Raw genomic sequence first — 18,249 nt, 5'->3', positions numbered from 1 at the left:
TGTGAAATGTTATAGGTGGTTTCAAGCTGCACTTAAACTTAACTATGGCTCGTGGCCCATTACGACGAATACCTGAAAGAACTTGCTTAAATGAACGTAGAAAACGTTTTTCAAAATTTGCAAAATCTAAAAACTTTTAACAAATTTTGATTTTTGACGACCTTTAAATTTAACAATTATTTCTTCAAGCTGGCTCTAGGTCAATAAATTAAACAAGTTGTTGTTGTTTTTGTTCCAATATATTTCGATCTCCAACGGAGATCGTCATCGGGGACTACAATAATAAATAAATAAACACTTTATTTTACACAATTTATCACAGACAAATTTATATATATGTATGTATAAACATATTAGCATTACTGCAAACATACATACATGAGTTCAGATGTTAGGTGGGCAGCGTCTGTTCGAGATGCAAACAAACTTTTATTTTTATTTTAATATCGAAAACTTTTCAGGTATTGTTTAAGAGGTTTTGTTGAAAAAAATTTAAAAATTTTTGCAGAAAATATTTTGAAATTTTAAATATTTTGGGAAAAAGTTTTAAAACTTTTAAAAATATTTTTATAAATCTAAAAAACCTTTAAAAACTTGTTTCAAAAATTTTAAAAACTTTTCAATGATCTTTTAAGAGGTTTGGAAAATTTGATTTTTTTTTTGAGAAAATTTTAAAAATTTTCTGGAAAAAGGTTTTTTTTACTTTTTTAAAACTATATAAAAAATAAAAATTTGTTCAATTCACTTCAACTTTACTGAGGATTTTTAAGAATTATTTACCGGTGTTGAGCTCATTAATTCTTAAAAATCTTAACTTTTTTAAAACTTTAAAGAAAAATTTAAAAAAAAATCAATTCATAAAAAATCTTTTCTATACTTTTGAAAAAAGTTTTAAAAATCTTCTAAACAGTTTTTATATTTAAAAAAGTTGATGCATCCCCGAATTTTACAGAAATGTTATTAAGAAATCCTGGGCTACTTTTTTTACTCATTTTTTATTACTCACCTTCAACGGTTTACTACCCTCCTCATCGGAGTCGCGCAATTCTACCACTACCGTTATGTTACGTGCACGCGAAAATAACTTTTGACTATCAAATTGCAAATGCTGCGGATAAACAAATAAATGATTGCAAAATGTGATGTAGGGATACGTGTCACGTTTGCAATTGCTTTGAAATTCGGTCAATTCGAGCGTAGGTGGTTTGGGAGGAAATGTGAAGTTAGCTAGCGGCACTAAAGACTTAGTGAAGGAACCTGAGAATAATCATGATATGGGAGCGCACAATTAATTTACCAATAGAACGTAATATCACATCATGCACATACATACCTGGGACCTTTTCCACCTCTTCTATGGTGAGTTTCATATAACCTGGTATCACTGTTAGTTTGCTTAGCTTATCAGGCTTCCGATATTCAGCTAAAAGTTTTAATAACTCTTCATCCTTCAGCTTATTCGCCTCTTGCCTATAAATTGTTGTCAACTCGAATGTATCATTTTCTGTATCCAATTCATTGCGGTACAAGCGAAAGAGTGGCTTAGCCGCCCAAGCGAATGGCTGACGATAATGGCCTATATTTTGCGCATAACTACGCGCTGTTTTGTGTAATTTTAAAGCGATCTTTGGATCGCGTCCAGTCTTCATATAAGGTTCAGCTGCCTGCACAATACTGCCCTGCAATATCTTTTCGACTTTTAATACTAAATATATATCCGGATGTGGTGCGGTCACTGAAAATATGCCCTGTCGTAGATGCGCGAAATGCTCTTTAGTGCAACGCATCAAATCACCGGAGAGATTCTCTAGCAGCGAGTTTTGTACACGTCTGCCATTGCTGGCATGCGCACGCTGCTCTTCTTTATCATCACTATGCCGATGTGGTACACAACACGACGCCACAGAGTTGGGCACTGGTGTTGTTGGCAGCATATCATTTACGTTATCATCATTAACATTGAAGTAAAATGATTCTGTTAATTTCCGACCCGCACGTGCATCATACAGCGCCAAGCTCGTAATGTAGGGCTCTACTTGACAGAGGTTATCGCCATCCAGACCATCAGCGCCAGCGCATTGTAAACGAAAGCGTAAACCTTTACAGGCTATAAATATACGTTTGCCAAATTGTTCACGAAACTGATCGATGGCGTCGTTGCCAGTCGCCTTGGCACTTGACTGATAACCAGCAAAGAGACGACGTCGTTGTTCGCGTCGCGCTTGTGCTATGGAAATATCAGTTTCACGGCCATACTTAATCAATTGTGGATTCATAGATTGATCGAGCCCTTTTAGTGTTCCAAAGATCACAGTGCTTGCGCTAGGTGGTGGTGCGGCGCGTTCGAGTGAAGCGACACGTTTATCTTCTTGTATCTTATTTTGTTGCAGTACTAGGGAGAGCTTGCTTAGCCAATCTTTGAAATCCTCTTCGTTTTCAGCAGCGAGCGTGAACGATTTATGACCAGCTGTCATTCGTAGCTCAAAGCAGAAGCGTGCACGTTTGGGATTCTAAAAGAAAAGGAAACGAGACAACGATTTCGTGAGCATAATTTTTTGGGAGTATGAATTGTGTGTGTAGCTTACCTGTACAACTTCGGTGCAAAAATCCATAACTATTGTGGCTTTAGCCTCACCTTGCTTCTCGTCTTTGTGCAACTCTAGTATGTAGGTGCCATCGACCTCTTGGCGTAGATAGCAATATCTGAAAGAAAGTACCGATTAATAACAAGTTATATCTGGAAATCTCTGAAGATTTGAGGATATAATGTGGGAGATAGGTAGACCCCTCAAAATAGCCTCAATAACTGACACATTAAATTGCAACAATTTGACAAAAAGCGCTCATACTCCTCACAAGTGACGTCCGCTCGGGGCAAAGTTATTGGGCTACAACCACCGTTAACTTTCCCTCATACTTAATTGCGATGTATCTGCCTTCAAGGCCTGCCCGACTGCCTTCACCCACATTACAATGTAGAACGCTGCCACTTTTCAGATCCCTTCAAAACCGTTCACAAAGCCACCACGTGGTGCCCAAGCAGGAACAAAGTTCTTAGATCTTAAAATAGCCTAGATTGCTGTGCCGCGGAGCTCTCGGGGCGTCGTGGAACGTGGTTCGCGAAGCAATATTCCGGAGATACAAAATTTGGTATTTCCATTGCGCAGAAGTCCTTGGTACTTTGCAAGGAGTTATATCAGCCAAACGGTTACCAAGCTAACTTGAAGCCTAAGTTATCTAGGCATATCAGCACAATGAAGAATCCAGAAAAGCCGTCTTCGAAATTAGTTTGAAGCCTATGTTCAGGACTTTATGCTAGCTTTAAGAACTAGGGGCTTCTTCAAGAGTGGCCTGAACGGCGAAATCTTGTACCTTCGTTTTATATTGCGAAAACACCAAGAAACAAAAAATGCCCGGTTGGGCACGGCGCAAAGCTCTGAATTCGAGGTCTTCTGGCATGTTATTGAGTAACCCATCATACGTAGACAGAAAACAGTAATCACGTGGCAAGCAGGGTTTTGATCAATAAAATATTCCATCGTCTTTAGGCGAAACAGGAACACTCTAATTGCGCGGTAGTCAATAACCAAGATAACGAGCTTCGTTCCTAATGTGCTCACAGATGGTTTTTTACAAAGTACAAATAATGATTTTCAAGACTCGCTTGGCTTTTCGACCCTCGAATTGCTAAATTGCCAACCTTGTCAAAAATGTCGGCAAGTCCGACAGCACTATGGTAGTTCTAAACTGTTTAAAAAACCGCACGTTGCAGTGGACAGTGAATTGATCGTCCAGATGGTTTGTGGGGCTCTCAGTAGGAGCGTTAAGCTAGCAATACCCAATTCTAAATAAATCACTAGCCTTAATGAAATTCCATATTAACTTACCTCCGCTTAAACGACTTATTTCCTAGATTTACAAACATGCGATCCGACCCCGAGTCAGGCCCTTTCAATAAGTAACCCTGTTTCGTGATCGTATCAGCTTGAGATCGTGTCATTTGTTCATCGATGCGATCCTGATCAGCGTCAATCTCATACATTTCTTCGATTAAAGCATCTGATGGGCTTATTCTGCCAATGAAACGTTTATTAATTTTTAAATACTTAGTTTTGAATCTCATGCAAGTCCTTACCTTGGCAAATCATGGCACGTCCCACCGTAAGCGCTGTACTTGTAATGTATTAGATGATTCTTGGCACGATATGTATACAATGCCTGACGAGTAAAGCGTATACATTCCGCGCGTGTGCCACCACCGCTTCCATTGCTACTCATGCCATCCGCACCATCAGAACCATCTAAATCTTCATCTTCCTCTGGTTGTGCTAGAATATTCGATTGTAATGTTGACGATGAAGATGAATGCGATGTCGAGGTCATATTGTTGCCGCCGGCTGTGGTCAAAGTAGATAGCGCCGACTCATAGGATTCATGTGAGGAAGTTGGTGATTTAATGGATATCGGAATTTTGGTTGATGAACTTTGTGAACTCCGCCTCGAAATATTACTATTTTGTACACTTGCGTTGGAAGATTGATTGGCGATTTGACGTTGTGCAGGTTTAGGACTGTTCGAGTGACTGTTCTTACGCGAAATATAAGTACTACTGGAGCCATTGCTAGTGCCATTTGCACCACTGTGTAAGGGACAAATGATTGCCTCGTTTGGCGGTTCAAATCGATCGATGATTGATTTGGTATTTGTGCGTTGTTTGCGAGGCATGATGATCTCCTGAAAAATTAGAAAAAGAAAATGGATGCAAGGGTAAGTGCCATTATTGCAAATGTATAGGAGGAATCCGGGAAACGGATTCGTTATTCTATTCAATAAACCAAATAATTTTTTAGTATCGGAAAAATCTCTCAAATTGTGTTCATTTTTTATAAAAAAAAAAAAAAAACACAGTGAATTATGGCCACATGTTTTAGCAGAAGCTTCGGAGCTGCTTATCATACTTCGATTAGTGGTTAGGTTAGGTTGAACTGGCCTGTCAATGAGGACCTCACACATGTAGACTGAATGAGTCCGTAGTGTTACCAGAAGTTTATTTTAACGACCAAACTGAAAAACCTTATCAAAAACCAGGACCTATGTTATAAAATAACTCCGTCCTCTTGGCAAATACCAGAAGCTTTCCAGGATATAGGCCACTTGCTGCTTCTAGATCTGACAGCTGCATCACTCCTAATAGCTGGAGTCTTAGCCTGGCAAGCGCAGGGAACGAGCACAAAACGTGCTTGATCGCTTCCTCCTCCAACCCACACTTCCTATATCTGCTATCACTGACCAAGCCTAATTTAAAGGCATGTGACGCCAGAAGGCAGTGTCCAGTCAGAATACCCGTCATGAGTCTACACTCCTCTCTTTTTAATGATAGAAGCAACTTTATTAGTCTAAGGTTGTAAGACCTACACATAATCTTCGACACTTTACAGCCCCGCGCTTGAACCCACGCCTTTCCCGCTTGGTCGATCATGTGCACCTCTCCCTTTTCTTTTAATCTCGCCCAATCTAATTGGGACGTCTACGGAGCAAGCTTCAAGGGTTCCCATCTATTCCCATATGCCCCGGGACCCAATATAGATGTATGCTTCTCCCTGTCCCAATTCTTTCCAGAAACTACTTAAACTCTTTACGAGGGTGCTTCGCTTATTTCGCGTGAACTTGTCGAAGCACACAGAAAATGCACTCTCAAAATAGTTACAATTTTTTCTCTTCGCAACTAATTATCGCCTAATTAGGGGCAAAATACCGACCTAGTAGTTTTTGCCCCGCCGAGGCCGCTTCGCTAACTTCATGTTCATCAGAATATTCTTGTTTGAAAGTTTGTTTTCGCGCTTGACTTTCCAAATGTGATTGCACTCAACTTAACCCTAAATAATTTCTAGAGGTAGGTACATTTTTAGAAGAAGACAGTGTTTCAAGTTCCAACTAACGGCTAGGATATATCGAAGACACTTTAAGTTCTAGCACATGCGTCGATGTTGGCTTTGGGGATTGGTATTCCTAATTTCTATCATCTCATTACTTACCGAGACATCATCGTTGGGATACATTAACAGCTCCCTTTGCGGATCATTTTGTATCAGCATTTTATTCTTCGCCACAAAACCTTCAAAGTCGATGGGATCAACAATGTGCGGTTTACTCTGGAAAGATATAAAAAATTTTAAAATTAACAATAAACAAATTACGTCATACAAGACATTATGTTTCTAACTTATTGGTACTTAAACTAAGACAATAAAAAAAATTACGCAGAACAGCAGCAATAAAGATAAAGTATAAAGGATAAGAAGACACACACCCAAGAATATATTGATTTCATATAAAGCAGGACAGGTAACGTTAAGAAAGGAAACGCATTTAAGTGAAAAACAAAGTTAATGGATCTATGTCATAATAACAAGCAGAAAATCGAAAATAAAAACAATGAAAAGTCAGCAGCAAGCAGTGAAAACCAGGACATACTCACACTTCTGCAACTGGTTATTGTCTGTATGGCTATAAAAGAAGCGAACAAATTTCGCACCATCAAGTAATCTAAAAGTAACGTGAGTAATCAGAAAACTAGCACGAGTTGTGAATCTATTGAGCTACACTTTTATTTTTAACAATAAGTAATAGATTGTATAGCACATATAATCCCATATAGGAAACTTAACGAAGAATAAACTTGAAGAAGTAATCTACAACATCTTTATATGTGACCCGGCCTATGAAAAGGTGGCTTATGACTAAAAAAAAACTATGACTACTAAGAAACTGAAGAAATGCATTGTTTATCTTTAACAGCTGTTGCTCGCAATTTCTTTTTTGAGTCATAAACCACCTTTTCATAGGCCGGGTCACATAGCTTTTTATGAACCATAATATCGTATCGATTCAATTGAAGAAAGTAGGAAGATTCCACTGGGAGAGTGGATGTTTAAGGTATTTGGTTTGTGTTTGCTGGCCTATTGTAGCTATTGCTGAAGCTCATGCGAAAACGCGGGACTGCTCGGTTGCCAGACCTATATTACACTTATGTACGTACAAATGATTAGGAGTAAGGACGTCAAGTACGATCAATCTAGATGCGTTATCTTAAATTTGTAGGCGTTACCAAATATGTACAGTAAGGTTTCACTTTCGGTGCTAGACTTCTCAGTTTAAGGGCGGTTTTTGAAGTAAACTTTAAGGTTTATCTATCTTTTCGATAAAAACATGTTTTATGAACAAAATTTTTGTTTATAAACAACCCCAAGACACTCTAATTTCAGTACCAATCCCAAGGTTTCATCGGGGGTTAAATTTCGTAATCATTTTGAGTTGGTTTCAACTGTTTGCACAGAATATTTCTTATGCTCAGTAAATTCTTGTTTGACGTTCATTTCTTTTTGGCTCTGATAATGGCGCTACCGCAAAAATGCTGTGCCTGTTACATTCCTCGAGAAAATGCGTTCTTTGATTTGTACGCTATCATTTCCTGCTACAGTGTTGATGGTTGTTGTTGTGCTGTGAAATCGAGTGCCTTCTCGGGCGCCAAAAGTACAGCACAGGTGATCTTCTCGTCTCGACATTACTGCGTACTCGATTTGTTAGAACGAGACTTAGAGCTGGTAAGAAATCAATACATTTCATTGGATTTCGTGTCAGTAGTTACAGTACTGTGATACTTTTCAATAGTTAGGAATAGTTTTATGAAAACGATATAGTTCTGGACAATATCGACTTCGAACGTAGATACATAAGTGTTTTGGGGATTCAACAACACCCGAGTCCGTTCTTGCGAAATGAAAAGAGCTAAGACTGTGAAATCCAGGACACAGAATGTTGTCTTAATATATTTCAAACTTTTTAACTATTATTTCAGGCTTCACTCACGGCTGACTTTAAAATCAGTAGTCCTTTGAATATTTCAAAGGTGTTGTACTTGAAGACCAAATACTTTCGCCTAGTCTTCGGCAAAGCAGAACAGCTAAGAATGATATGATTAGTCAGTGAACTAGGATTCGTAAACTATCCTCCCAAAAAAGCTAGAGCAACAGCTGACTTTCGTATCTAACTTTTATTTGCAACATATTCCCAGTTCATACAAACTAAATCTTAGATTTCCGAACTCACATCTCTCAAAAGAAATTTGGATAAGAAATTTGAGAAGAACGATTTATTTATGGCATCTCTTACCTAATATTCTGAATATTCTCTTATAATACTAAGAACTAAAAACAATACTGTTATTAACTCCCGGCAGGGTATACATATGTATGTATATGCGCACAAAGAAAAATGTAGCATCACTAATGAGGCAAGCAAACTTGACGAAATTTATAGCATTTTTTATTTTTGAATGGAAGATCTTATTTGTTTTATTATTTTTTAGTTTACTTACACACACAAGCCCCTTACTATTTAAATATTACGCACCGGAATGCGTAACAACGCGTTAATTTATATTAGATGTGTTCTACATTCATTTTAACAAAGCAACTTATGTTTCAAAAACCAGCAGCGAATGGTAAGTGAATTAGAAAATTAATGGGAGGAAATAAAGTTAAAACAAGTAAGGAAGGTTAAGTTCGGGTGTAACCGAACATTACATACTCAGTTGAGAGCTATGGTGACAACATAAGGGAAAATAACCATGTAGGAAAATGAACCGAGGGAAACCCTGGAATGTGTTTGTATGACATGTGTATCAAATGAAAGGCACTAAGGAGTATTTTATGAGGAAGTGAGCCATACTTCTATAAGTGGACGCCATTTAGGGATATAGCCATAAAGGTGGATCAGGGTTGACTCTGGAATGCGTTTGTACGATATGGGTATCAAATGAAAGGTGTTAATGAGTATTTTAAAAGGGAGTAATCCTTAGTTCCATAGGTGGACGCCGTTTCGAGATATCGCCACAAAGGTGGACCAGGGGTGACCCTAGAATTTGTTTGTACAATATGGGCATCAAACGAATGGTGTTAATGGGTATTTTAAAAGGGAGTGCGCCTTAGTTCTATAGGTGGTCGCCTTTTCGAGATATCGCCATAAAGGTGGACCAGGGGTGACTCTAGAATGCGTTTGTATGATATGGGTATCAAATGAAAGGAGTTAATGAGTATTTTAAAAGGGAGTGGGCCTTAGTTCTATAGGTGGACGCCTTTTCGAGGTATCGCAATAAAGGTGGAACTGGGGTGACTCTAGACTTTGTTTGTACGATATGGGTATCAAATGAAAGGTGTTAATGAGTATTTTTAAAAGGGAGTGGGCCTTAGTTCTATAGGTGGACGCCTTTTCGAGGTATCGCCATAAAGGTGGACCAGGGGTGACTTTAGAATATGTTTGTACGATATGGGTATCAAATTAAAGGTATTAATGAGAGTTTTAAAAGGGAGTGGTGGTAGTTGTATATGTGAAGGCGTTTTCCAGATATCGACCAAAATGTGGACCAGGGTGACCCAGAACATCATCTGCTGGATACCGCTAATTTATTTATATATGTAATACCTGCCAAGATTTTAAGGGTTTTTTATTTCGCCCTGCAGAACTTTTTCATTTTATTCTACTTAATATGGTAGGTATCACAACCATTTTATAAAGTTTTTTCTAAAGTTATATTTCGCGTCAATAAAACAATCCAACTACCTTACCATGTTTCATCCCTTTTTTCGTATTTGGTATAGAATTGTGGCATTTTTTTCATTTTTCGTAATTTTCGATATCGAAAAAGTGGGCGTGGTCATAGTCGGATTTCGTTCATTTTTCATACCAAGATAAAGTGAGTTCAAGTAAGCACGTGAACTAAGTTCATTAAAGATATGTCGATTTTTGCTGAAGTTATCGTGTTAACGGCCATGCGGAAGGACAGACGGACGACTGTGTATAAAAACTGGGCGTAGCATCAACCGATTTCGCCCATTTTCACAGAAAACAATTAACGTCATAAAATCTATGCCCCTACCAAATTTCAAAAGGATTGGTTAACTTTTGTTCGACTTATGGCGTTAAAAGTATCCTAGACAAATTAAATGAAAAAGGGCGGAGCCACGCCCATTTTGAAATTTTATTTTATTTTTGTATTTTGTTGCACCATATCATTACTGGAGTTGAATGTTGACATAATTTACTTATATACTGTAAAGATATTAAATTTTTTGTTAAAATTTTACTTTAAAAAAAAAATTTTTTTTTAAAGTGGGCGTGGTCCTTCTCCGATTTTGCTAATTTTTCTTAAGCGTACATATAGTAATAGGAGTAACGTCCCTGCCAAATTTCATCATGATATCTTCAACAACTGCCAAATTATAGCTTGCAAAAGTTTTAACTTACCTTCTTTTAAAAGTGGGCGGTGCCACGCCCATTGTCCAAAATTTTACTAATTTTCTATTCTGCGTCATAAGCTCAACTCATATACCAAGTTTCGTCGCTTTATCTGTCTTTTGTAATGAATTATCGCACTTTTTCGGTTTTTCGAAATTTTCGATATCGAAAAAGTGGGCGTGGTTATAGTCCGATATCGTTCATTTTAAATAGCGATCTGAGATGAGTGCTCAGGAACCTACATACCCAATTTCATCAAGATACCTCAAAATTTACTCAAGTTATCGTGTTAACGGACGGACGGACGGACGGACGGACATGGCTCAATCAAATTTTTTTTCGATCCTGATTATTTTGATATATGGAAGTCTATATCTATCTGGATTCCTTTATATATGTACAACCAACCGTTATCCAATCAAACTTAATATACTCTGTGAGCTCTGCTCAACTGAGTATAAAAAGTTAAGGAGAACAAAATTTAAATAATTTTAAGGGTACATACAAATGAATTGTTATAAAAAAATATCTATGAATTTCGATATATTTTTTGATATCGATTACAAGAAACTTCGATCAAATATGAAACAAAACGTAATTATGAGTACGTTGAACCGTTATCTTTCGCTGATTTTACTTCAAAATCGATATCAATCTTTTAATAGTTAATATTTGGTAAGATAATTTATAATTGGTAAGATAATATCGATGACTTATCGATATTTATTGTTATGTCAACTGAGCTTTCTAGTTTCGGTACGCATTTCGATTAAGATCTTTGAATTAGCTCCCTATTGTTTTAGGTTTGCGATATATCGATATACTTTTTTCTTGAAACAATTTAAGCTTATCTCAAAATTCAAGGAACGGATACAAAAAATATTTTATGAAAAATAATTGAAATTACGATCGGTAAATATCGATAAATTGTTCTACTTCAACTCTTTTAAGCGAAATTTGAGGAAACAATTTTAATTTAACTGAAGCATCAATGTACGAAAACAAAGCATATATGATATGAAGTATCGATATATTTCCTACTCCATCACTTTAAGAATAGATAAAAATAACAGTTTATCGAGTAAAGTTACAGATTAATGTTAATACTGTGGCGAATATTAGCAGTTCTATACATCACTATGGTGCTACTAAATAAATGTACAACAATAAAGCAAGCAGCCATACTAATGTACATGAACACATCAAAGCAAACAGCCAGAGATACACCTATGTAGTCATCAGCTAAGAACAGATGTTGTTACTCACACATACACACGCATATAGCTATGTATGTATATACAGAAGGTGTATAATTATCAGGAATTTCCTAAAATTCGTTACAATACATTTTTTTTTTTTGCATCTGCATAACAAAAGACTTTTTAAACCCAAATATGTTATCCTAAACAAGATGGAATGGGTTTTAAAAAATACATTTTATTGAAAATTTTAAAAAAAAATTATCAATAAACATTTATAAATTACCGATAAATATTGACAAATATTAATATACATACGATCTCTATAGCACATAAGTAATGCTTTCTAGTACAAATTTTAAATTATCTTAAATAAGAAAGAACAATTAAGAAATAAATTCGATCGATAATAAAGAAAAATTAGTTATAGATCAATGTTGCTATTTTATTTCAAAAATACATTACGCTTTTAGCTTCTATCTCTTAAACAAGAAATAACAGACAAAAAATAAAACGATAAAAAGTTATTGACAAATATCGATATTTTTTTATACTCCACCAATAGTCGTTGATACTGCACACGCATTTTACCAAACATGTAAATTGAGAAAAAAATAAAAATTAAAAAATTTTAAGCACATCCTTTATATAAATGGAAAAAAATCAGCGAAAAATTTCTCCTTATATAAAACTTTGCTTTTTAAATTTTGACATAGAAATTGCAAAAATATTTATGAGAAGTAAAAATATAAAAGTGGAGCGCACATTACTTGGATTGGAAATCAATCAATTCCGCTCCACCTTTATATTTTTACTTGTCATACATATTTTTGCAATTTCTATGCCAAAATTTAAAAATCAAAGTTTAGCAAGAATATGTTTTTATAAGGAGACATTTTTCGCTGATTTTTGTCCATTTATATAAAGGAAGTGCTTAACATGTTTTTATTTTATTTTTATTTTCCCCTTTTCTTACATTTTCTCGGTGTCAGATAGGTTATGTTAAGTTTTACGCTTGTAGCTCTATGGGAACTTACATAAAAATCAATCCCAAAATTCCCTCCGTTTCGATTGATTTTTCTAAATATCTGAGTCCTCTTAGCGAAACTTTTTGTATTGTGTCATCGGCTGTCATCGACCTCTGAATTAAGCTCTAAATTTTCAGCCTCTAGCTCATCGAGAAGTTACTTAAAAGCTGGTTTGAAAATTTTCAAATTCTTATCTAATTATTTCGATCCGTGCGCAACCTAACGGATTTTTTTTTTCCTTTTGTTGCATTGGCACGGTGTTCTAACCTATGTGCAAAATTTTACGTTTGTAGCTCAATGAGAACTTACATAAAAATCAATCCCAATATTCCCTCCGTTTCGTACATTTCATTTCATTTCATTTGTTCGGAAAAAATACATTAGTACAATAAGACAAATTGTCTTTTGTAGTACAACAAACATAATTCATATAATTCATTTAAATAAATAAATAAAAGATGCTAGAAAACAAGCATATCAAAACAATACTACAAAACTTTAAATTTTTAATTTTTTAAATTTTAAATTTTGGTTAAATTAGATTAAGATAAGATAAAAATAAAATAAATGCCCAGTTTAAGTTTGTTGACTAGAAAAATAACTGAAAATAATATGTTTGTAGTTGCTTTGGTTTACATTATTCCTAATTGCAGCTGGGATAGAGTTCCAAATACGTACGGTGTTGACGAAAAACAATTTTTCTAAATATCTCATCCCGTGCGCCCCCTATCGAATCTTTTTGTATCGTGTCATCGGCTGTCATCGACCTCTGAATTAAGCTCTAAATTTTTAGCCTCTAGCTCATCGAGAAGTTACTTAAAAGCTGGTTTGAACATTTTCAAATTCTTATCTAATTATTTCGATCCGTGCGCCACCTAATGGATTTTTTCCCTTTTGTTGCATTGACACGGTGTTCTAACCTGTCTCTGATTTGATGTTTGTAGCTCATCGAGGAGTTACTTTAAAATCGATCCCAAAACACCAAATTTCCAAATTCTTATCTAAATATTTCGATCCGTGCGCCACCTAGCGGAAATTTTTTCTCCTTTTCTTAAATTTTCTCGGCGTCTAACCTACGTGTAAAGTTTCACGTTTATAGCTCAATGAGAAGTTACTTAATAATCGATTGCACGATTTGTATGAAAAGCGGACAAACATTCAACCGACCTGATATAAAGGAAGTAATAAAAATAAACACAAAGTATACGTAAGCATAAAACGCCCAAAGCGCCAAAACTCTGAAAATTTATGATAGGCAATGTAGATGCCAACGTTGAACAGCAGAGCAGACGACAGACAAGACAGCCAAAAACTAAACATACCCCACAATATTTTGAGATAATTCGTAGAACACATAGATTGCTGCTAACTGTAGACTGCTGATTGCCGATGCTGTTTTGTTGTGTCTCTTGGGAAATTCGGTCAAGGTTATTTACCGGCAACGAACTATTGGAATTTTTTTTTGTTCTGGCTCTCACAACAAATTATTATTATTTTCACTAAATTTTAAGCGCTTCTAAAGATATTTCTATACATATGTATGTACATATAAGTATTTGAGTATTGTGAAAGCAAAAGCATTCAAGTTTGTATGCATTAAGTATTTTGCCCTTAACATTTTGTGATGTTTACCTAAGTTATTACAGCCAAGAAAAAAAATGTGTAAAGTCCAAAAATATCTTAAAGACTAGAATAGCTTCAGTGGTCATTGCTGCGAGTGTAAGAATTTTATTTTTATACTCAGCGTGCTTTGCACACAGAGTATATTAACTTTGATTGGATAACGGTGGGTTGTACAGGTATAAAGGAATCGAGATAGATATAGACTTCCATATATAAAAATCATCAGTATGGAAAAAAATTTGATTGAGCAATATCCGTCCGTCCGTCCGCTAGCACGATAACTTGAGTAAATATTGAGATATCTTCACCAAATTTGGTAAAGTAGCTTATCTGGGCCCAGAATGGATTGGTATTGAAAATGAGCGAAATGGAATTATAACCACGCCACTTTTTATATATATATCATGTTGAAAAACACAAAAAACCTGATAATTTAGGAAATAATATACCTAGAATGTTGAAATTTGACATGTAGACTGATATTGACACTCTTGATAAAAGTTTGAAAAAAAAAATAAAAATTTTAAATGGGCGTGGTACCGCCCCTTTGTGATAAAATCAATTCTACAAATATTATTAATCATAAATCAAAAATCGTTAAACCTATCGTAACAAAATTCGGCAGAGAAGTTGCCTTTACTATAAGGAATGCTTTGAAGAAAAATTAACGAAATCGGTTAAGGCCACGCCCACTTTTATATAGAAGATTTCTAAAAGGGTCGCGGACGAACAAAATAAGCTATATCTTTGCAAAAAAGAGCTTTATATCAATGGTATTTCATTTCCCAAGTGGATGTATAACAATAAATACGAAAAACTTCAAATTTAAAACAATGGGCGTGACACGGCCCCTTTTATGACTAAGCAATTTTCTATGTTACGGGAGCCATAACTCGAAGAAAAATTAACATATCGTAATGAAATTCTGTACACATATTTTCCTTATAGCAGAAAATATTTCTATTAAAAATGGACGGGATCGGTTAAAGACCACGGCAACTTAGTTATAAAAAAGTTTAAAAGGGTCGTAGACTAGAATAATAAGCTATAACTTAGCAAAAAATAGTTTTGAATCAATGATATTTCACTTATCTAGTTTTATTGTAAGAGGAAATGTGGAGACATTTTTTTTAACCGGGCCGTGCAGAAAGTAATTTATCTGAAATGAAATATACAATTGAAGCTCACGCTGAGTATATAATGTTCGGTTACGCCCGAACTTAGACACCTTTACTTGTTATAATTATGCTGCTGACACGGCAAGAAGACAAAGCAGTGTAAATCGTCAAAATAGACATTTTGTTCGATGTTTGGGGAAATATTATACTTCGGAGCAAATCGATGCAAAACTGGATAGCTAACCAAAAAATAGTTTTATCTCTGAAAGTTTTCGAAAAATAACCTATAAGCTATATAAAAAGCCTATAAAAGTTGAATGGACACACTTCAATTATCTATACAAATTTAGAAGAGTTTAGAGTCAAAAAGGTGCCTTGCTGTTGATGGCAGCATTTCCATATTCACTGCCGGTTCTAAGCTAAATGGCAGAGTTGGGGTGTGGAGTCTACTCAAGGCACTTAGACCTCCTACTCTCCTTCAGACTACCCGAAGGCTATTGAAGAAGTATCAGCAATTAAGGGAAGCCGAAGTTAGGATAGGGACAAAGAATTTCAACAACGAAATCTTTATATTCAGCAACAGACAGGAATTTATCAAATTTCTTGGCTCTTCTCGTTCAAACCTGAACTAACACTAAACTGTAGCCGATGTCCCAACAGAACCGTGTGCAACTTACTTGAGTCCATGGGCATAGCGACATCGAGGGAAACTACCCTGCATACGAACTCGCAAGGCAGGGTATGATCAGGCAGATTTTTTGTGAGGAAGAACGCTTAGGTATGCCGCTTGCTACATGAAATCTAATGTTAAAGAGTACATCCACCGTCAAGCCGACGAAAGATGGCTACAAATAATGGAATGGAAGAATTATCGATTTGATATGGATTCATTATTGAAAAACTCAATAACCTTTCTCGCAAATGCTCGAAGTTTCAATTCATCTGATGTTGACTATATTCATGCTCGGGAGCCATATAACAGGACGGGTATAATAAGAGCACCATTTTTGTTCGTCACTACTTACATTGTAATTGGCGCCCGAGCAGATAGTGTATCCTTGAGTAAGACCTGGTTAAGTGTGAGGTTCCTTCGGAATTCAATTTCAGTAATTAAATATCGATATAATTGATCATATTTTCATATGCTACGTGGCATTTAAGCTACCGCGTCCCTGACACATCCCTCAGACTAAGCCAAAAACGCTAAACTGCTCCCATTTTTATTGTTCTTTTTCCAATTCCAATCATTTCATAAGAACCTAATATAATAGATGTTTAAATATATTTATTCTTCTGTTTTGTAACTTTCAATCACTTAGCGCACGGCTTCCAAAGCACACTATTTTCAGTATATGAGCATGAGCGTTTTAGAAGACACGCATTTTCATCACTTTAACGTAATCAACCATGAAATTTGTAGCCATAAATTTTATTGAAAATGCGTGCCTAGTTTGTGTGTCTGTTGGTACTATGAGCATTAGCACCATGTACTAGTTAAGTGGGCTATAAAAATCAGTACTTTTGCTGGCATACGTCAGATACTATTTTTGAAATGGTTGCTGGAAAGTATTAAAGTTGGGCACGCAGCATGCTTAAGTTCAGAACTTAAGAACTTCATTGCTACAATTTGATTGGCGTTGAAAACTGGCGTAATTTATGAAAATGAGGTAGGTAAATGACATGTCGTGAAGAATAAAATAGATAAGCAGATTTTCGAGAAATTTAAGTAGAAAATTGTAAAACTCCAGAACTCCTAGACTCTTTAAAAACAATGCAAAAAATGCGTATATTATTATTATTATTCATTACTATAAATAAATACTGAGCATAGCGGCATTGCAAAAATATGATTGTCGATAAGACTAACCTAGACATTGCATAAGCCATTTGCAGACACGAGGAAGCAGTTACCGACTTGATCACTTCTCCTCGTCATCGTCCATGCAGATGCAGAAAATGGAGGTTTCCAATATGTGGATTCGCATCTCATCAATTCTCATTGCCAAACGGTCCGTTAAAATACCAATCACAATGCGAGTTGGTCAACGCAATGATTTCTACTGAGCACCTACCATGAACCATCACTCAGAAAGAGCACGAGCTCCCAAGAAGGGTTAGCTTATAGCTAAGGTTTTCTTCCAAATATCCCAAACTACATTACAAGTGGCTATACCACAAGACTTAAAATTATCCTCAAATAGTGTTTAAGATCGTATTAGCACCATTCATCCCGACCTCCGCTTAAAAATTTGCTTCAATGAGCTTTTTCGTCGCATATACTTAAACAGATATAAAGTCGACGCCGGTGAGAGCGCTGGAGTGCTCGTCGTCTGCATGCTCATATCACGAAGCCTAATCAATGCCGAGAAACGGCCTAAAATGTTCACTGGGTCTATATCAAGCATTACATTCTAAAGTTGGTTTGTGTTCTCAAAGCTTCGCTGTTTCCAGTTAGGATTGGTCGTTGTACAGTTGTTGTGGAGTTGGGAGCGGGATGCCCTATAAGGTTAAACGTGGTCATATTAAATCGGCCCGAGATGGTCCGGTTCTATTTCACTCCCCAAAACCTTCGGGGAGTGTCCTTATCGCTACAATAAGAAGAAGAAGCTTCATCATCATTTTACACAGCCAGCGTTTGTTTCACTGATGATCCCCTGCAGCATTACCAGATAAACGAAGTCTTTTTAGGCTTTCCCAGCACACTTAGATTCCAAGATAGCTTTGTGCCCACTTTATTCCCAAAATAATTATTGCTATAATCTGTGTAGGTAACACCGCGGCAGCCACTGACATCGAGGCTCACAAGAAGGCCAATTACAATAAAAGTCAAGAGTGTAAAGTAAAAAACACTTCTGAACGCACATAGCTTTACAAACCCTCCTCTGGATAGTGGTCTTCACTCCTCTTAAATAGTTTTCCGTATTATCAAATCTTAACCAACCAGCTCTCTTTCAACACCAGGCACATTGTAAAACGTCTCTTTGA

General features: G+C 36.1%; 2 protein-coding genes across 12 annotated transcripts in view; one reads left to right on the top strand and one right to left on the bottom strand.

Moving 5' to 3' along the window:
• Nucleotides 1–18,249, top strand: part of LOC137241140 (tropomyosin-1-like) — an 857,608-nt gene that overhangs the window by 678,405 nt on the left and 160,954 nt on the right. The gene's annotated exons all lie outside the window — the stretch shown is intronic.
• Nucleotides 1–18,249, bottom strand: part of Ziz (dedicator of cytokinesis protein Ziz) — a 132,292-nt gene that overhangs the window by 19,644 nt on the left and 94,399 nt on the right. For all 6 annotated transcript variants that reach the window (XR_010949919.1, XR_010949920.1, XM_067768420.1 and 3 more), the window contains 6 exons: nucleotides 6,036–6,152; nucleotides 4,136–4,734; nucleotides 3,888–4,073; nucleotides 2,586–2,703; nucleotides 1,334–2,510; nucleotides 1,007–1,257 (listed from right to left, as the gene is read on the bottom strand). Coding sequence is in view for 4 of the 6 variants with exons in the window: in XM_067768417.1 (XP_067624518.1) it covers nucleotides 1,007–1,257; nucleotides 1,334–2,510; nucleotides 2,586–2,703; nucleotides 3,888–4,073; nucleotides 4,136–4,734; nucleotides 6,036–6,152 (2,448 nt within the window). In the remaining 2 variants the exon portion in view is untranslated. The remainder of the gene's footprint in view (nucleotides 1–1,006; nucleotides 1,258–1,333; nucleotides 2,511–2,585; nucleotides 2,704–3,887; nucleotides 4,074–4,135; nucleotides 4,735–6,035; nucleotides 6,153–18,249) is intronic.

Source organism: Eurosta solidaginis, chromosome 2, assembly GCF_040869045.1.
Source record: "Eurosta solidaginis isolate ZX-2024a chromosome 2, ASM4086904v1, whole genome shotgun sequence".
In the NCBI taxonomy this organism is placed as follows: domain Eukaryota; kingdom Metazoa; phylum Arthropoda; class Insecta; order Diptera; family Tephritidae; genus Eurosta; species Eurosta solidaginis.
This window is presented reverse-complemented; position numbering and strand designations above follow the sequence as displayed.